Raw genomic sequence first — 21,919 nt, 5'->3', positions numbered from 1 at the left:
GATGCTGCCCCCCTTAATCTTCATTGGGTGGGATTTTCCACAGAATTTTTTGTTTTCCCCAGTAAAAGTTTCTCTCTCTCTCTCTCTCTCTCTCTCTCTCTCTTCCTCCTTCTCGCGCGCTCACTCTCTCTCTCTCTCTCTCTCTCTCTCTGTCTCTCTCCCCCCCACACCAAAATTCCCCCTTTTGTCAACTCTGGTTTAATATTGTTGTTGAATATGATTTAATCTTAAAAATGACAGAGACATTCCTCATACAAGACATAGTGTAACTACTGCACATGCAGGCACTGAAGTAGGTTCATTGCTTAACACACATGGGGAGTCCCTATTTTTCTGTTAAATCATTGGAGAATTTATTTCACTGGAAGAGTTAAACAGAAACTTTATAACATCCTCTTAAAACAGACACCCTACTGTTGATATTATCTCTGAAGTTTCAGAGTACCCTAGTTTTCCTAGCCTAAATTTTGTCAGTAACATTAATGGCTATACCATCATTCCAAACCTGATACACTCAGTATTATGGCCCCAAAGTAGCTAACTTTCCTCACTGGAAAGGACTGCACTTAAGAGGCTCATTTCAGGTCCCCCTCTCAGTGGCTACAACAGGCAAGCTTCAAGAGGCCCATACATGGGTTTATGTTAAAGCAAGCTACCAGTCTGGAACAGTGGATTTCTATGCCCTTAAAGGATCTTCTTACTGAGTCTTAAAAGGCCTTCAAAAGTAAATGACCCCAAGAAACACAGAACTTGCCCCATAACCCCAGATCAAGTTAAGGACAGATAAAGACAGCTCCTATACAAACTATCAGAAAACAGAATCATCTGTTCCTTTTTTAAAAAGATTATGTTACAGTATTATGCTGGTGAGTTAATTCAAATAAGAAGTAACCACTGTTTTCTCTTAGCACAGAGGTACTGAGCTTAATTTATTTAATTCCTGGTTAGTCTATGCACTGGCAATTAGCTACACCCTATAATTTTGTCATGGGCACATTCAATTAAGACACATACACAAGCCACTGCTTATCTGGTCAACAAATATATATGTATCACCAGCCTATCAAAACATGCAGAGATTTTGCTTTCCAAAAAGGGAACAGGGACATTTTGTGGTTGTTTAGTTTTAAAAGACCTACTCCATTTCTCTCTCCCAGAAACTACTCTGTCAGATCAGGTTCCCTGCTGGGCAGTAAAACTACTTTATTGGGTGCTCAATTTTTGCTCTCTAATAAGTCTTTTTCCCTTCAATAACTATTTCTAAGGTTCTCCCCATTATTAAATATTAACTCATCTTTCCTTTTTCCCCTCAAATTTAACAGCATCATCAATCCACACAGTCATCAAGAAAACCTGAAAGTTAATCTGTATTCATCATCCATGTACCTTTACAGTAAGTTTTCTAACACAGAACTCAAGACTGTTTCACCTGCTTGCGTAAATACCCTCAAGGCTTTCCAACACACCTAAACACACATGGGACTTTATGATATGGTCCCTGATGTCCAATACAATCTCACACTATTTCCTCCACAAGTACCTTTCACTTATCATTTTCCTTCAATGCAAAATGCCTCTTCATTATTCCTCAGCTTATATACCTGAATAAATCCTATTAATCCTTAAAAACTGAGCACAATCATCGTTTAACCTCTACTCAGAAAGTGATCTTAACTCAGATCTCTACTAACCTGGTCAAATTAGATTTTCCTTTCCTAGTCTTCTCAGGATATTGTGTTTATCTCTAAAGTATAGTGAAATACCATACTGTAAGCTACCTTATAAATAATGTCTTAACATCTCTTCTACCACAGTCCCTGACACGTATCAAGTACTCAATATCTCTTACCCAAATGAATTATGTTCTCAGCATGTTGGAATGTCACTACTCTAATGGTCTGAGGTCTGTTTCTTAAGGATGAAAACAAAAACTTTAGTGAGTAAATAAGATGCTCACTATCTTCTAGGTACCATCTTTCACATAAACTGGACTTTTAATAGCACATCAATTGAATAAGGTGGATATAACTTTCCTTATAAGAAAACTGAGACTAAGAACTTCAAAACTACCAAGTAGAAAAAAGATTAAAATCCAAATTTCTTACTTCAAAATTCATACTATTTCCACTACAATTTTGAAATGATTTTTAGGTGTACTTGACAATACATTTCACACATTTAAAATGTGTGATTTTTTTGAATCCGAACATAGTGACATATGTCAGTGATTCCAGCGACTCCTGAGGCTAAAGCAGGAGATTGCAAATTCAAGGCCAGCCTGGGCAACTTAATAAGGCCCTGTCTCAAAATAAAATCCCTCAAAAAAAGGGATGGAGTGTGACTCAGTGGGAGATGTCATCTGGGTTCAACCCCGAGTACCACCAAGAAATAATAATAAACTATAAAATTTTAAGATATATAAAATATATAACAGAATTAACTGTTTTCACTACATTTTGCTATTTACTTATCAGTAAAATCTAGAGAGAACAGAGCTCCCCTCATCTGCTATGGCAACTTCACCTCTCGCCAAAACCTAATTATAAATTGTAAAGATTATACAAGAACTCTTAGGCAAGTTAAAGCAAGTATCACTGCATTGGAATTAAAGGGACAACCAGTCCAAGATAAACCCTAAATTTCCAAAGAGATTAAATTTCCAGGGGAACCAACTGATATCCTGAGAAGCTATCTTAGAGATGAAGATTTATGTCCAAGGGGAAAATCTTTAAGATAACATTGGCAGGGATACTGGGGATTGAACTCAAGGACATTCAACCACTGAGCCACATCCCCAGCCTCTTTTGTATTTTATTTAGAGACAGGGTCTCACTGAGTTCCTTAATATCTTGCTTTTGCAGAGGCTGGCTTTGAACCTGAGATCCTCCTGCGTCAGCCTCCAAACTGCTGGGATTACAGGTATGCGCCACCATGCCCAGCAAAGATGACTTTTTAATAATACTGCAGTAGAAAGAAAAATCTACCAGGTAAACCAATACTAAAAAAAAAAAAAAAAAAAAAAAGGTTAAAATGAACACTATGTTAACAAAATTTTAAGAATAATACAGCAAAAGGAGACAAAAAGCAAATTAAAAAACAGAACTAAGAAAAACAAAAGCTAGGAGAATCAATCATAGTAATAAAAAGGTAAACAAACTTTCCTCAACAAAGGAAAGCCTATTCAGAACTACAGAAAGAGCTGAATTGACAGTAGTTTTGACTTGAAATCTATAAAAAAAAAATGAATTTGGGGGCTGGGGCCATAGCTCAGTGACAGAGTACCTGCGTCACATGTGTGAGGCACTGGGTTCAACCCTCAGCACCACATAAAAAAGGAAACAAATAAAGTAATCTTAAACCCTGAGGAAGATATAGAGAAAACTTAACAAAGAAAACAACCCTAAGTGTTATGGGTTTTTTGGAATCTCAAAAAACAAGTGAAAAAAGTACCCAGAAGGAGCTGTATTAAACAAGTCACATGCTAAGATACATGAAACTACCTATGTTTTAATTACATACATACAGAAACTCTCTCAATATGAAGACTAGTTATAAATCTGACCTCAGTAAATGGAGTAGATTTATAAAAGGACAATAAAATGACAGGCTGGTCACCTGGGGTGAATGGAAGAAAAAAGCACCTGCTTGTGCCCCAAGGAGACGAAGTATAAAGTTAAAGCAGATGAAGCAGTTAATAAAAATTCTAGAAGTTGTTTTATTTATTTACAAGCTGCTTCCAAAGTCTTCTTGCCTACATGAAGTAGAAAATCATTTGAGAGATTATCAGCCTTTTGGGAGTTTCTAAAAACATATGATCCTGTTCGAATTAAATCCACAAAAGAAGAAAAGCCAGTTACTCTGTAAGTCTATACAGAGTGCTTACTGGCCAAAACACAAGAAATTAGTTCCTACCACCACACCCAAACTGGTGCAACAGGTTAGATATGAGCAGTAAAACAAGAGAACTGTCTGTTAATATTATCAAACCTAAAAATTTATATTTAAAGCCACTAGAACAACTATGGCAGGGGAAATGGGTCACAAATAATGGTCCATTCAGAGTTGTAACAAGTTTATTAGCACAAATATTTTTTTAAACTGTTGTTAGAAAATTATAAGAGCTACTCAGAGTCTGCCTCTCAATAGTTTAACTGATGATGAGAACAGTTGCTTTTACAGGCTTCTTAAAGGTCCCAGTTAAGGGCTTTCTCTGTATGACTTGGGAGAACTTACAACATGCACCCAGAGGCCCTACTTTCACCAGCACTCAATTAGGTCTTGGGTGTCCCTGAAAAAGCAAGTAAATCAGAAAAGTCTGTTAAATCACTTAAGAACGGCATCCTCACCAAGAACAGTATTACAAGAGTAATGGACAAAATCTGAGTAGCTGCTTAAATGAGAAGTGAAAACACAGAAAGGAAAGCAAGGCTGTTCTTTTCTAGAAGTCCAACCTGAAAAGAAGAATGGTGGAAATTAAAGGAAATTTACTAAGGCAGGAATTTTAAACATGAGAGACACATGGATATTTAAATTCTAAAAGAAGTGGAAAAGGGTACTTGATAGCACCAGATAACAGCTCTAGAATTAACCTTATCAAACCTGGACAGATAAGGAATGTGTCTTAACTGGTATCTGAAAATCAGCCTGACTCCTATGATATACATTCAGAACACAAAATGTACTTAATCACCTCCCTCCCCCCCAAAAAAAATGTGAAACAAAATAAACAAAAAACAGAGAAACTCAAAAACACCCTAAATTCAACTCCTGCCCTTATGATCACACACTCTTTACTGGACATGAGAAGTATCTGCACAATAATAACTAACATTCATTGAGTGTTTTCTACTTCTCAGGTACTTTATATGGGTTAGCACATTAATCTCTCTGGATTAATACATTCTCACTCTACAGAAGGAAGTTAAAGATTAGAGAGGATCAGCACTTTAGTATCATACACTGCCTCTCATCATCAATTAACCATTCCATCCTATTATTCTAAGCCTCTCTATATATAAAAGGGAAAAAAGGCGAAGCTCTTAATCTCCAGAAGTTTCTACTTCTCCATCAGCTCAGAGGTCTGAAGTTAGACTGGCTGAAGTGTCCTGTGAAATCCACACAAGATTAATAACTGACCATGCATGCCCCAACATACTCTTAGCCTCAACCCTCCCACAGATATGTGCAGATTAAATCAAATGAATCTCCAATTGACAAGCAGCTGTGAAAAAGAGACACAGGGAAAAAGGAAAAAACAAACAAAAAACTCTCTTAATTAAAATCACAGACTATATGACCTAAAACCTGGTTCTAAAAAAGGTCAGAAACACTTCATCTGCCCTTAAAAAAGGGTGGGGGGAATTAGACAAACAGTAACTGCTTAGGGGGAAAAACAAATAAAAACCAAGTGTTCAAAGGCCTCCAAACTTCTGTCAAAAGAGCTAAACAGGGGCTGGGGTTGTGGCTCAGCAGTGGGCCCTGGGTTCGATCCTAAACACCACATAGAGATAAATAAATAAAAATAAAGGTACTACAACTAAAAAAAATAAATATTCTTTTAAAAAAGAGCTACACAATTTAGGACTACACTATAATACAGAGCTTAGAGACAGAAGTAAAACACAGTTGGGTTCAAATTCCATCTCCCCCAACACCTAACTCACTGTGAGCCCTTGAACAAATTATTCAACCTCTTTGAGATCAGTATTTTCTTGTGATATGTCATATGCATACCCACCTACTTCACATTGCTTTGAAGATTAAGTGAGATGACTTAGGTACATAATTTCCCAAAATATGGCAATTAATACACACAGGGGAATAGGGATGTAGCTCAGTGGAAAAGCACTTGCTTAGTTCACAAGAGGCCCTGGGTTTGATCTCCAGCAACAACAGGGAGCTACCGAAATTGATGTATAATTTATTATTAGAATAGAAGATGGAATCCCTATTGATAGTAACTGATTTCTCTATACCCAGGTATTAAGAGTTGATATGAGGGGCTGGGGATGTGGCTCAAGCGGTAGGGCCCTCGCCTGGCATGGGTGCAGCCCGGGTTCGATCCTCAGCACCACATACAAACAAAGATGTTGTGTCCGCCGAATACTAAAAAATAAATATTAAAAAAATTCTCTCTCTCTCTCTAAAAAAAAAAAAAAGGAGTTGATATGAAAGTTGATCCGGGTCCCCTGAAACAGAGGAAATACAACTTCAAAGAAAAATTTTTTTTTAGAGAGAGAGAGAGAGAGAGAATGTTAAGATTTATTTTTTAGTTATTGGCGGATCAACATCTTTGTATGTGGTGCTGAGGATCCAGCCCAGGGCCGCACGCATGCCAGGCGAGCACGCTACCGCTTGAGCCACATCCCCCCCTCTGCTGGGGATATAGCTCAGTTAGTAGAGTGCTTGCCTCGCATGCATAAGGCCATGGGTTCAATCCCCAGCACCACAAAAAATTAAAAAATAAAATAAGTAAGTAAAGTGGCTTGTCACTAAATCACTTAGGGGAAAAAAAAAACAGGGGCTAGGGCTGTGGCTCAGCGGCACAGCGCAAGCCTAGCATGTGTAAGACCCTGGGTTCGATCCCCAGCACCACATAAAAAAATAAAGGTATTGTGTCCAACTACAACTAAAATATAAATATTAAAAAAAAAACATAATGTAAACACTCTGGAGGAATTCTAGAACTATATATTTGATGTATTTCCTGCCTTTTGAAAAATTCTGTAGTTTATCTGAAATGCCATGGATTAGAAACAAAATAGCTACAAATAAATTAATGTTAAACATGCAGCACTAAATTGAATTCCCAAAACATTTAGAGTAAGTACAAAATGTAGTTCAAAATAGGAAAGTTCAATTAACAGGACAAAAAATATTTATCAAGCACACAATCATATGAAAGCACTGTGTATGGAAAAATAAACACTATTAAGCTGTATCATCTAGCAGTTAAGAAAAACAGCAGAAAGCATTATATGACAAGTACTTTATTAAGTACAAAGAGTTTTTCTGAGATTTCAGAGGTAAGAGCTCAAGTTAGCTTCTAAATTATTTGAAGAGCCTGCACAAGGGAGGTATAATTTTAACTGAACTCAAAGAATGAGGAAGAAGCAGAGAAAGGACAACCCAGAAAAAAGAAACACACAAAATTTAAAAACAAAAAGGGTAGGATTATATGAGAGGGTGAAAAGAAACATTTCAAGTTTGCTAGAACCTATTAAATAAAGGGAAAAAAAAAAAGAAGACTTAAAAGATAGAATGGGGTTAATTTTTGGAATGGCCTGTTTGAATGATAGGTTAAGGAACCTGAATCTGATCCTCTTAACAACAGGGAACTACTAAAAGTTTCTGAGAGGACATGATTAGAATGATCTGGGGTGTCCAGAATGCCATATATAAGTCCTTTCTCCTGTAGCCCAGAGAAAACACCGGTTTGTTAATTACAGCAACAATCTCAGTCTGAAGTCAAAAGGACTGAATTACCATAGTAAAATGAGTTAAGACTGGAAACAAAGGGATAGGTCAAGAGAAATTTCAAAGACAAATAATAGAAATGGGGCCTGGGAACATGGCTCAGTGGAGGAAAGGTGGAGCAATTATAAACCCCTTGCTTGGACACATTACACTAATCCTACCTTCTGATTAAAATCCAGACTCCTTAGCCTATCATACATAACCATACATAACTATATATAACCTTGCACTTTCTACTTTTTAATGTTGATTACACTTCTCTCTCCAACTGGAGATTAGAACAGCTTGGCTCTAAGAAGTAAGCTGAGACCATGAATATTACTTGTGCTAATAGTAGGACAGGAAAGATTTCCAAAAGGAAAAGTAGGACAAAAGTTACCAAAAGAAGAGGGAATGAATGGATAGGCAGATAAAAACCAGAAAGCATCGTCTACTTAAGTATTTGGTAGTTTACAAGGTAGGGGAAGGCACTGGTAACTGACTACATCTGGGGCCACATTTAAGAAAGGAGAGAGGGCTGAGGTTGTGGCTCAGTGGTATAGCACTTGCCTAGCATGTGTGAGGCACTGGGTTCGATCCTTAGCACCACATAAAAATAAAATAAAGGTACTGTGTCCATTAAAATAAAAAAAAGGAAAGAAATTAATTTTTTTTCATTGTACAGTCCTTGGTACAAGCTAAATTAGTCACACATATTTAGCTTTAAAAACTTAAAATTATGTACCAAAGACATAAAAACTGAGTAACACCTGATTTCTTCAAGCCATTTCAAATCAATCACACTATCAGAATAAATCACAAGTCTTGTTCTTCATAGTTCAAGCCAAATAACACGACCTCAGGGTAACTCTGATCTTTCCCCTCAAATTTTTAAAATTTTTAAATAGGAAACAAAACAAAACTTTCCTTGACTTCATATCAATATAAATCACTTATAAACTTAGAGAAAGTAAATTTCCCGGACTGGAGTTGTGGCTCAGTGGTAGAGTGCTTATCTGATATGCATGAGTCTGATCCTCAGCACCACATATAAATAAATTAATTAATTAATTAAAAGATCCATTGACAACTAAAAAATATTTTTTAAAAAATTCCCTATTGGGGCTGGGGATGTGGCTCAAGCGGTAGCGCGCTCGCCTGGCATGCGTGCAGCCCGGGTTCGATCCTCAGCACCACATGCAAACAAAGATGTTGTATCCGCCAATAACTAAGAAATAAATATTAAAATTCTCTCTCTCTCCTCTCTCACTCTCCTCTCTCACTCTCTCTTTAAAAAAAAAAAAAATTCCCTATTAAGGTATATTTTTGAGCTAGGACCTGTTCAAAAAGAAAGTGTTTCAATATATTCCAAAATGTAAGGTTATCTTTCAGTAGTCATTTATTTTTCTAGCACTTTATGGTGACTTTCAAAATTTCTAAAATGTATGTATACTATTTTGTAATCAGGTTTTTAAAAAACTTCACAAAAACAACTTTCAATCTTTAAAATACAATCAGCCTTCCATCTCAACAGGTTCTGCTTCCAAGGATTCAACCAACCACAAATAAAAACATTCAGGAAGAAAACTCTGCATTTGTATTGAACATGTATAAATTTTTCTTGCCATTATTCCCTAAACAATAAACTATTTACACAGCATTCACACTGTATTAGTTATTACAAGTAATCTATAGATGATTACAATAGATGGGAGGATGTGTGAGGGTTACACATAAATAGTACATCATTGTACATGAGGAACTTGAGCATCCATGGATTTTAGTATCTGCGTAGAGTCCTGGACTCAATCCCCCACAGGTAGTAAGAAACAACTCTACATCCTAATAACTTTAATTATTTAATAAGAACCTTAGAATTCCCCTTATGTGCTGAGCACAGTAGCACATCCTATAATCCCAGCAACTCAGGAGTCTGAGGCAGGAGAATTACAAATTCAAGGCCAGCCTCAGCAACTTACTGAGACTCTGTCTCAAACCAAAAAAAAAAAAAAAAAAAGGTGGCAGGGTCCTGGGGATGAGACTCAGTGGTAAAGCACTCCTGGATTAGATCCCCAGTACCAAAAAAAAAAAAGAAGAAGAATTCCCTTATATACTTGATACAAATTCCTTAAACTAAATCCCTGTCCCCAAGAGGTTTCCAGTCTCTATAACAGAAGAGACAAAACATAGCACTATGCACAGTAACAGTTCAAGGGACAAGTTACAAAAAGGTATTTAGTAGTCCTTAAATTTCATCTCCAAAATTAACTAAAAGCTTGAGAGTTTGTAATGTATATCCAAACACATTATTTAAGGTAACTAGGACACAAGATTTATATTTCAAGGGGAAAAAAAATCAACCTTATAGATTAAACAATGCTAAAGTTGTCTCTGACACTCATTCTTTGACAATTCCAAAAATTAATGTAAAATTTGTACACGGGAAGGAGGAAGAGAGATAGGCAGAGATGCAGACTTAAAGAATCTTTCTAGGGCTAAGGTATAGCTCTGTGGTAGAACACTTGCCTGGTGTGCACAAGGTCCTGAATTCAATCCCCATAACTGACCAAAAAAAGAAGAAAAAAAAAGACATTCAAAGAATTTTTCAAGGGGCTGCAGTTGTTTGCTCAGTAAGAGCACTTGCCTAGCATGTGTAAGGCACTGGGCTCAAACTTCAGCACGACATAAAAATAAATAAAATAAAGTTATTGTGTCCATCTACAATGAAAAAATTATTTTTAAAGTAAAATTTTTTCTATAACTTTTTCCACAATTTTTTCCTCACAGAGAATAAAAATCTTATTCTCTAAAATGCTCAGGACTATTTTTAGTGATTTTTTCAAAAGATTTTTTAACATAGTATATTACTCTGTAATACACCTGTAATCTCAGCTACTCAGGAGGCTAAGGGAGGAGGACTGAAGTTCAAGGCTGGCTTCAGCAACTTAGTGAGATCCCATCTTAAAAAATAAAAAGGGTGGGCTAGGGTTGTTGCTCAGTAGTAGAGTGCTCACCTAGCACATGCAAGGCCCTGGGTTCGATCCTCAGCACCACATAAAAAATAGATATTTAAAATAAAAGTATTGTGTCCAACTATAACCAAAAAATAAAATATTAAAAAATAAAATAAAAAGGACTGGGGACATAGCTTGTGAAGAGCACCCCTGGCTTCAATTCCCAGTTATCGCCAGAGCAAAATAAAGAAACTCTTATTAGTTCTTAGATCCTAGTTATTAATACACATTGTTCAAGAAATTTTAAGTTGATCATGTAACCAAAACCACACCAATTCAGGAATCTGAAGATGGCATGATCTAAGAGTGGCATGCGATCAAAACATGATTAAAGAGACCACTTTTGAGTAAGTCTCTTAACTTCTCTGAGCTTCTTTTCTGTAATATGAAAAAGTTGAGCCCCATGCCCAAGGGGGGAAACTAGTCACATAAACAATTTTACACATAATCCAAGGGATTCACAAAAACCACCTGGAGCCTTGAAGATTTACAAAGCACCGATTCAGGTAATTTCCTGGATCTCAGCCAGCTCAAAGTTTCAATGTTCCATAAGAGAGTATTTCAGCAATAAAAAGAAAGAAAAATTCCCAACAGTAAATAAAAGTGATCAGGTTCACTAATAATAAAAGACTTCCAAATTCAAAAATGGTGGAGGGGAGCAATAGCTCAGTAGTATAGCTCTTGCCTAGATGCACAAAGACCTGGTTTCTATTCCTAGCACCAGAAAACAAATCAACTTCAAAAAAATTTCAATATACTATTTCTCTTATCTATGAATTTTTCTTATCTAAAATATGGATAATGTTCATTGCTGGCAACACAGTGGGTTTTAGCCATTTGTAAACAAGAATCCTAATGCAGACTCCCTCCCAAGAAAAAACACAAGACTTTGCATAGATTTCCAGTCTCCTAACCAGGATTAGTTTGTTCTTTAGGTTTATTATCCCTAAGCTTCCCTTTGCCTCCATCTTTCCCTTTGTATACAAGAATCCAATCACCCTTATATTCCTTTTCCACAGTATGGCCCCTCTTTTTGGTTAGCATTCCCCTTCAACAGCTTCCTAAGAAGGGACAGTTGGCAATAATTTCTTGAAATGTGACATGTTCCAAAATGCCTTTATTCTGCCTTCACCCTTGACTAAACATGTGGTTAGGTTCTGGGCTAGAAATTATCTTCCCTCAGAAATTTGAAGACATTGCTCCATCATTTCCTCCCTCTGGTACTGCTGTTGAGAAGCTGATGCCATTTCTAATGTGAAAGTGAAAAGTCTAATTAATGTCTGGGTGGTAAGACCTCTCCTTCCCCACTTGGCAACTGATGGCTTCCATTACAGAGTGTATGGCAAGGTGACCTGGCTATTTCTGTGGGAAACTCCAAATTTCAGAAGTGTTTCTTCTGAGGCTGTCCAATTTTTTTTTTTTTTTACAGGAAAAAAAAATGTTCATAAAGGTTAAAAAACACACTTGGCTTGGAGTGCAAGGTGGCTGAGAGTTTCACCATGTAAGATGTAGCCAGTCTCCTCATTTTCAGGTGAGCATTTTTCCTCCCACTTCTACAGTGCCAAGTATCTCTAGGGTCTGGAATCCATTTGGTTATCTTTCTCCACAAAATAAGTCTTGAGCTTTTTGAGGATGGGAGAAGAACAGTCACTGGCCTGACCTGGATGAGGTATATACAGAACCTTTCACAGACTTTAAATCACTTCTAGCTTTCAGTCACATAGCTCACCTACAACCCTCAGAGACACTGCTGCCTCCAATTCTTCAGTCTTTCTAGAGATTTGTGATATGAACTAGCTGGAATTCTGTAAGGACTTTATATCTTACTCTACGGATATTTTATATTCCATTTTCTCAGCTAAATAACCTTCTGTAATTATTTCTTGAAATTTTTTGACATTACTTATTTACTGTCTCCTGTTCTTTTTTCTATTTTTCTTTCTTTCTTTTTTTTTTTTTAATGTGGTGCTGAGGACTGAACCCAGTGCCTCACGTGTGCCAGGCAAGCGCTCTGCCACTGAGCCACAACCCCAGGTCTCTTGTATTTTGAGACAGGGTCTCACTAAGTTGCTGAGGCTGGCTTTGAACTCATGATCCTCCTGCTTCAGCCTCATGAGCTGCTGGGATTACAGGTGTGAGCCACACATCCAGCTCAGTTTTGTTTTTCTTGTTATTGAGAAAGGGTCTTGCTATGTTGACCAAGCTGGTCTTGAACTTATGGACTCAAGTGATTCTCCCACCAAAGCCTCCCAAGTATCTGGCCTGCTCCTGTATCTTCATACTATTTTTCTTTTAATGTTTATTTTTTAGTTCTCGGCGGATACAACATCTTTGTATGTGGTGCTGAGGATCGAACCCGGGCCGCACGCATGCCAGGCGAGCGTGCTACCACTTGAGCCACATCCCCAGCCCATCTTCATACTATTTTTAATCCCTTTATCTCATTAAATGGGGTTTGGGGTTAGAGCACAAACAAACATGGTGGTTTAATCCCCCATGCTTAAAAATAAGACAAGTTCTTCAACAATTTTATATGATCCTAATATACATCCTGGGGTACATGCAGGTATATGAAGACTAGAATTTATACAGTATGAGGACCCTACTTTATTAATAATACAGAATTAGGCATGAGAGTAGATATTCAACTTAAGAGTAAGATAATAACTCACAAATTTTAATAAGCTGACAAATATCACAAACATTATAAAAACCAGAAAATAACATATTTTTGTTACAGGCTTTTTGAAATTTGTTTTGAGATTAAAGTTATATAAACATGAAATCCACCATTTTAAACTATACAATTTAATAGCTTTTAATATATTCACAATGCTGAACCATCATCACCATTACCTAATTCCAGAACATCCCTATTATCCCAAGAAAAAACTATACCACCTATTATAAATCACTCTCCCTCCCCATCCTCTGGTAACCAGAAATCTACTTTCTGTCTCTATGGATTTGCCAAGTGGAACCCCATGTGTCTGACGTCTTTCAAACAGGTCCATCCATGCTTAGCATATATTGGTACTATATTCCTTGCTAACAGCTAAGTAATATTCCACTGCATAAATATGCCATCTTTTTTTAATCCATTCATCAGTTACTGTATATATGGGTTGTTTCCACCCATCTGTTTTGGCTTTTATGAATAAAGCTACAATGCACAAGTTTTTATGAGAATGTGTCTTCAATTCTCTATGTATACCTAGGAATGGAATTGATGAGTCAGATGGTAATTCTGTGTTAACTTTCTGAGGAATTGCCAAACTGTTTACTACAGTAGTTGAACCATTTTACATTCCCACTAATAATGCATAAGATTCCAATTTCTCCACATCTGTTAGAATACTTATTTTCCGGTTTTTTTTTTTTAATTGTAGACTTTTTTCACATTTTTTTAAAGATTTTTAAGATGGACACAACATCTTTATTTATTTATTTATATGTGTTGCTGAGGATTGAACCCAGTGCCTCACATGTGCAAGGCAAGCGCTCTATGGCTGAGCTATAACCCCCAACCCCTTTTTTTCACATTTTTACTAGTGCATTTTGTTGTACATAATGATAGGATTTATTGCTACATATTCATATATGCACAAATATAATAATATAATTTAGCCAGTATCACTCCCCAGCACTACCCCACCTCCCAACACTGGGTTCCTTTCCTTTGTTGATCTCCCTTTGATTATCATGAGATCTGCCCCCACCTTTCTTTTTCTTCTATAGATTTTTGCATGAGAGAAAACAGTTGTTCCTTGACCAGAGTTTGATTTATTTTGCTTAACATAATGGCCTCTAGTTTTATTATAGACTTTGGTGAGTATAAACTAGTTATCTGATTTGTAATTATGATTTGCATTTTCCTAAGAGGTGTGTGGGGGGATATGTACTTTTTGGGTTGTTTGTTTGTTTTTTGTTGTTGTTGTTTTGTTTTTGCTACCAGGGATTGAACACAGGGGCACTTAACCCCTGAGCCACATTCCCAGCACCGCCTCCCTTTTTTTGTATTTTATTTAGAGATGGGGTCTCACTAAGTTGCTGAAGCTTGACTTTTAACTCAGGATCTCTTGCCTTAGCCTCCTGAGCCGCTGGGATTTCCAGCATGAACCACCAAGCCTGGCTAAGGTTTATAATATTTCAGCATCTTTTCACATTTATTGGACACTGAAATATCTTCTTTGGAGAAACATCTATTCAAATCCTTTGCCATTTTTTAATTGGATCGCTTTTCCTTTCATTTTTAAGCTGTAAAAGTTCTTTATATATTCTATATAATAGATACTTATCAAACATGATTTGCAAATATTTTCTCCCATTCTGTAAATTGTTTTTTCACTTTCTTGATGGTGTCCTTTGAGGAATAAGATCTTTAATTTTGATGAAACACAATTACCTATTTTGTTCTTTGGCTGCTTGCACTTTTAGTGTCGATTTTTAGAAATCACTGCCTATCCAAGGTCTTGTATTCCCATCTAAGAGTTTTATGGATTTAGTTTTTATGTTTTATCTTTAATCCATTTTGAGTTAATTTTGTATATGGTATGAGGGAGGAATTCAATTTTTCTTGCATAAGGGAATATCTAGTTATTCTAACACTATTGATAAAGGTCATCTTTCTTCGTTGAATCTGGGCACCCTCATCAAAAATCAACTAGCTACCATGTTAGCCAGCTTCCTATCACTGTGACAAAATACCTGAGATAAACAAGGTTTTTGGCTCATAGTTTGAGAAGTTTCAGTCCATGGATACCTAGTCCCATCACTACAGACCTGTGGTGAAGGAGAACATCATGGCAGACAGCACATGGCAGAGATCCTTACCTCATGGTGGCTGAGAGAGACAGAAGATGCTGGGGACAAGTTATACCCTTCAAGGGCACATCCCCAATGACCTACTTCCTCCAATTAGGATTCCAACTCTGGAGTTTCTACCACTACCTGCTACCCACCCATTAAGTTAGGAAGCTATCATTGAATTAATCCATTAATGAAGTCATACCCCTCATGATCCAACCACTTCCCAAAAGCCCCACCTCTCAACATTGCTGCCAAAGTTAGGACCAAGTCTTCAACACATCAGTTTCTGGAGGACATTTAAAATTCAAACCATAACAACCACAGATGTACAAATTTCTTTCTGTACTCAGTTCTACTCCACTGATTTATATGTCAATCTTTATATCAGTACCATAATTTTTCATGAGTTTTATGTCATTTTCTATTGGGCGAACAGAAAAATAATTCAGTCTTTCATCTAGCATAGTTAAACTTTTTTTGTTGGGGGGGGGTGTGGCACAAGGGGCACTTGAACTCAGAGGCACTTGACCACTGATCACATCCCCAGCCCTATTTTGTACTTTATTTAGAGACAGGGTCTCACTTAGTGCCTCAATAAATTGCTGAGGCTGGCTCTGAACTCTTGATCCTCCTGCCTCAGCCTCCCAAGCCACTGGGATTACATGTGTGCAATACCATGTTGGGCTAATTGAACACATTTTTGTTGTTAATTGATGGCTTAGAAGTTTCTTTAAGCAAAGGGTCATTTTCTGTACTGCTTTGTAAACTTTAGGATTGTCAAACTTGGGAAAACTCTTAAAAGTGTTTTTCAAATAAAGCTATAAGAACTGGAAAAATTTTCCACCAACTAGTATAAAACCTTATTTTCCCTGTACTCATTATACTTCATGTGTCAAATGACATATGACATAAGACACATTCATACCACTATATTACCTCTAGCTCTGCAGGTTTATGCCACAATACCAAATGGGTTAGCAAAACAGGTAGTATTTTTAGAAACCATCCCTATATGGGATGGCTAGCAATGCCCTGATTAAATATAGACAGACTGTGAACCACAGAAATATAACCTGCTAAAACCCAACCAAATGTATTCCCAAATCACTTTCCTCACAGTCAGATCCCAAAATGCCCACAACCATTCATTCCACTGCCACCCAACACGATAAGTGTAACAGAGGGGAAGTTGGAGTAAAAAGACAGCAATCTTAGCTGACTGATTAAAGTAAGTTTGCAAACTTCAAAAATCTGTAATCACATATTGGCAATTTTCTGTTTCTTGATCTATATGCTGGTTATATAAATGTGTTCAGCTTCTGAAAAATGCTAAACTACATATGCTTAAAATTTTTGTACTTTTTCTATGCATGTACTCTACACCAAGAAAACATTATTTTAAAAAGGACCATGTAAACAGATTGCTAGAGTACTTCCCAGACCCTCAGATTGGGTCCTAAAAATTAATATCCATTATTTTTCACAATAAATCCACCTTTGTACTTAGCAAACTGGATAAGACAAAATATGACTCCAGTACCAATTCAAAATGAACTTGCTATGGGACTCGGAAAATTCATATATGACCTCCCTAAACAATTTTCTCACCAAGTGAGGAAGAAGTAAGTGTTCATATACCAGGTAAATGCAACACACACACACACACACACACACACACACACACACACACTTACTTCTGCCCTGCAAGAAGTTCCAATCTATTAGGGATAAAAACAATGAGAAATAGGGAAAAAATAATCTGACTAATGTATGGATTTCAGTTAATAACAGTGTACCCTTACTGGTTCATTAACTGTGATAAATGTACAATACTAATGTAAGATTAATTAATAAGAGCAAAAACTGAGTATGGGAAATATACGAATTTTCCGTGGTAACTTCATAATCATTCTGTAAATCTTAATTCTAAAATTTAAAGTTTATTTTTTAAAATATTTAGTTATAGATGGATACAATACCTTTATTTTTTATATTTATGTGGTACTAAGGATAGAACCCAGTGCCTCACACATGCAAGACAAGCACTCTAACCACTGAACTACAACTCCAGCCCTAAAGTTTATTTTTTAAAAAAGACTAATAAAGCTGGGCATGGTGGCACATGCAATCCCAGAATCTCAGAAGGCTGAGGTAGGAGGACTGCAAGTTCAAGGCCAGCATTAGTAATTTAGCACTAAGCAACTCAGTGAGACCCTGTCTCTAAATACAAAATAGGGCTAGGGATGTGGCTCAGTGGTCAAGTGTCCCTGAGTTCAATCCTTGGCTTTAAAAAAAAAAAAAAAAAATTTAACTGACTTACATATGTCAAGAAATTTAAAAAAAAAAAATTTAATTGAGTTACATATGTCAAGAAATAACAAAAATCTGTAATTATTAAAAATTTTCTGGAAAATAAAGGCATTTGATTTCCCTAACAACTTGATTAAGTTCTTCCATTCTGTTGAAAATTAAAGAATGGAATTACCATTGTCATGTGAAAAGCTGTTACCCATGTTTGGGGGTACAGATCAGTGGTAGAGTACTTGTCTAGCAAGCATGAGGCCCTAAGTGCCTTCCCCAGTACCACCACCACCCCCCCAAAAAAAAAGTTACCCAGTCATTGGAGCCATGCCTTCTCAACCTACTTCACTAATATTTGGATTTGTCTCTGGTGGCCTGTAAGGCCCTCTTACCACAGGACAATGTCCCATTTGGGATAGATGAGCAATGTACCTTTCTTTTATAAAAAGGAGGGTAGAAAATATGATAGACTGTTCAATTTTTAGAAATTAGAAACAAAGTCCCCCTAAAAATATCCATGAGCTTTCATTCTTTTATTTCACCCCACTACATATTTCTAACTGTAACACTATTTAGTTATTTCATCCATCAAGTCCTCTCATCAGTCTGTTTTCACTGCAAGTTCTCTGACAGCAAGATCACTGTCCTAACCTCTTCTTCCAATCTCAGGCCTAAACCTCGGTGTTAGATACATGTAAGACTCTTAGCAAATGTTTACTGAATGAATAGGAAAACATGAACAAATTTTACCCTAGTCCAAGTCTTCTTCATGGATAGGGAAAACAGAATTAAGAGCCAACTAAACTAGAAATCAGAGGAAATTAAACTATCATCAAACCCTCATTTTAAAGTAATAAAAATATCAGTTTCCTACATAAGCTAAAAATAAGAAAAGTGTAAAACAACTAGAAAATAGGAAACTAAATTATACAAGAATTCAAATTTTATTACAAAGAACTTTTGATGTACCTATCCTAAATTTTAAAAATTGGTACCAACTATTCCCTTGAGAATCTATTATTAATTTCTTCATAAGAGTTTTTAAGGGCTGGGGATGTGGCTCAAGCGGTAGCAGGCTCGCCTGGCATGCATGTGGCCCGGGTTCAATCCTCAGCACCACATACAAACAAAGATGTTGTGTCCGCCGAAAACTAAAAAATAAATATTAAAAAATTCTCTCTCTCCCCCTCTCACACTCTCTCTTTAAAAAAAAAAAAAAAAAAAAAAAGTTTTTAAAACCCTTTTTATCAAATTAAAGGTGTCCATCTCACTTTTTCCAGTTCAGAATACAAAGACAAGATCTGAATAGTAAGGAAATGAGAAATTTTAAAAGCAAAAAATTAAAAATTTTTAAAATATTTTTTTACTTGTCAGTGTACCTTTATTTTATTTATATTGAACCCAGTGTCTCACACATGCTAGGCAAGCACACTTCCACTGAGCTACGACCCCAGCCCCAAAAAAGCAAACACTTTAAAATCAGAGTTCTTAGCCAAGAATGATGGTGCACACTGGGAAGGCTGAAGCCGAAGGATCACAAGTTCAAGGCCAGCCTGGGCAAGTTAGCAAGACCCTGCTTCAAAATAAAATTTTTAAAAGTACAGGGGATGTATCTCAGTGGCACAGTATTTGCCTAGCATGCACTAGGTCCTAGATTCAAGCCTCAGTACCACAAACAAAAACAAAAAACCCCACAGAGCTCTGAAATAATTATCAAATTACTAAATCATCTTCCTAATATTGACAGACTACTCATACCAGTGAAATTTTTTAGGTGATACTCTACAGATGTATGTCTAGTGGATATCAGTCTGGTCTTTATTTTGTTAAGAAGCTAAATTTGAAGAGCATAGTAAAGGAGTTCTGTTAATCAAATCAAATATTAACAAAAGAACTCCTCAGTCTTCTTTTGTGGGGGCGAGGTACCAGGGATTGAACTCAGGGAATATGAACTACTGAGCCACATCCCCAGCCCTATTTTGTATTTTATTTAGAGACAGTCTCACTTGAGTTGCTGAGCCCCTAGCCATTGCTGAGACTGGCTTTGAACTCTTGATCCTCCTGCCTCAACCTCCAGAGCCCCTGAAATCACAGGCATGCATCATTGCTCCTGGCAGTCCGCTATTGTTATATCTTAATGTCATCAAAATTAATTACTAAGATATAGATGTCAGTTAATTCAATGATATCACAAAGAAAAATCTTATTATTTGTTTTAAGTGAGGTCTTAACAACAATGAAAGCCTCTATGAATTTCATCACTCTTTAATTCACATTTACTGAGGATACATTATGTATCAAATACTATGTGGAGATAGTATTTTGAATATATCGAATGTCACATTACTTATCTTAAATTTTAAGGATTTTTCCATCCTTCCTTTACAAAATTCCCAATCCAACCAACATGTTTTATTCCTCACTGGAAGAAAAAAGTTAGTTCAAAACCCAATAATGAAGGATCATACAAAAATAAAAGTAGAATTAATTAGTTTGTAATTCTTATAGAATGAAATAATTTTTGTTTCTCCTTTTACAGCATGTAGTATTTAAAGACTTTATGTAAGAAAACTATACTGAAGTATGGATTTTCATTAGAAGCTTGGGTCATGTTTCAGTTTCTAATCCTTCAATTAAATTTAACCCAAATACACTGATATAGACCTTGGGTTTCAGTTTCACAAGCCTTCCTCAAACTTGACATCTACCTACCTGCACAGAAATATCTCCATCTACTGGCAAGAGGTGAAACTACAGGCTATTTTTGAAAGTGCCAGCCCCACTACATGGAAATAAATCAAATCATAAATACTTGCTCCAAACAGAGGTCCCATCTACAGCCTCCATCCCCAATCCTAAATTATCTAAAAACTATCCTCCAAAGGTCTGCTTATTAACAAAAATTTGGGGAGGGAAGGAAGAGAGAAGTACAATTGTTTGTCTGCTAGAGTACTTTAAGATACAGTATTTAGCTGGGTGTGGTGACACATGCCTGAAATCCCAGGGACTCAGGAGGCTAAGGCAAGAAGATCACAAGTTCCAGGCCAGCCTCAGCAATTTAGTGAAACACTGTCTCAAAATTAAAAAAAAAAAAAAAAAAAAAAAAAAAAAAGGACTGGGAATGTATCCCAGGGGTAAAGCGCACCTGGGTGAAATCTCTAATAAAAAAATAAAAAAAAAAGATAACTATTTCAGCACATAATCATCACCACTGCATTAACGTGTATTCTCAAATATTTCATGCATCCTACTCTTATTCCAAAAAGTTTATACATAAATGATTTTTAAGTAACACCAGCATTTTTTTTTTTATACTTCACACAATGGTTGCATACAATAGCACAAATACAGTTATTTAAACACCTTACGATACACTGGTACTCCAAGGTACACAAAATATTTTATGCCTATCTTAATAGACAGATCATTTTTTTCAATTTTTTTATTTATTCTTTTTTAGTTACACATGTCAGTAGAATGTATTTTGACATGTTATACATACATGGAGTATAACTTCCCATTCTTGTGGTTATACATGATGTGGAGTTACACTGATCATGTATTCATATACGAACACGGGAAAGTTTTGTCCAATTCATTCTGTCTTTTCCATTGCCATGTTCCCCATTTCCCCATCCAATCCATGAACCTCCGGCTCCATAGCCCTCCAATTGTGAGTCAGCATCTGCATATCAGAGAGAACATATATGATCTTTGGGTTTTGAGGATTAGCTTATTTCACTCAGCATAATAGTCTCCACTTACCAGCAAATGCCATAATTTCATTCTTCTTTATGACTGAGTAATATTCCAATGTGTATATACACCAGTTTCTTTATCCATTCATCTGTTGAAGGGCACCTAGGTTGGTTCCATAGCATAGGTATTGTGAATTGAGCTGCTATAAACACTGATGTGGCCATATCACTACACTATACTGATTTTAAGTCTTTAGGATATATGCCTAAAGACTTAAACTTGGTCAATGGTGATTCCATTCCAAGTTTTCTAAAGAATCTCCTACTGCTTTCCAGAGTGGTTGCACCAATTTGCAGTCCCACCAGCAATGCATATCATTTAAATCAATATCTGTATTAGTCACTGTAATCTGTATCTGCTCATATAAAATAGAAAATTGGCTCTGATTTATTTTAACACAATCTTGGTCAAAAATAACAAAATACATTAATATAAAACTTTACAGATTAAACAGTATTTTTCACATACACTATTTCTTATCTTGCAAATTTTTAAAATAACACTGTCACTTTAAACATGCATTTATAACTAAAGGCACAGGCACAGAGAAAATGCGTGATTTGCTTCAGGGCACAAAACTT

The 21,919-nt window shown here is 36.3% G+C and overlaps 1 protein-coding gene across 3 annotated transcripts in view; it reads right to left on the bottom strand.

The window, feature by feature from the left end:
• The window catches only part of Smurf2 (SMAD specific E3 ubiquitin protein ligase 2), a 106,494-nt gene that overhangs the window by 76,141 nt on the left and 8,434 nt on the right, over nucleotides 1-21,919 (bottom strand). The window contains exons 2-3 of one of the 3 annotated variants that reach the window (XM_077110498.1): nucleotides 21,345-21,440; nucleotides 21,082-21,264 (exon numbers count right to left, since the gene is read on the bottom strand). The exons of 1 other annotated variant lie outside the window; for it this stretch is intronic. In XM_077110498.1, the coding sequence (XP_076966613.1) occupies nucleotides 21,082-21,100 (19 nt within the window). In that variant the 5' untranslated portion in view covers nucleotides 21,101-21,264; nucleotides 21,345-21,440. The remainder of the gene's footprint in view (nucleotides 1-21,081; nucleotides 21,265-21,344; nucleotides 21,441-21,919) is intronic. One more of the 3 variants, XM_077110499.1, reaches the window with a different exon arrangement.

The sequence above is a fragment of the Callospermophilus lateralis genome, chromosome 11 (genome assembly GCF_048772815.1).
Source record: "Callospermophilus lateralis isolate mCalLat2 chromosome 11, mCalLat2.hap1, whole genome shotgun sequence".
Lineage (NCBI taxonomy): Eukaryota > Metazoa > Chordata > Mammalia > Rodentia > Sciuridae > Callospermophilus > Callospermophilus lateralis.
Note: the sequence above shows the minus strand (reverse complement) of the source record. Positions and strands in the feature narration are given on the sequence as shown.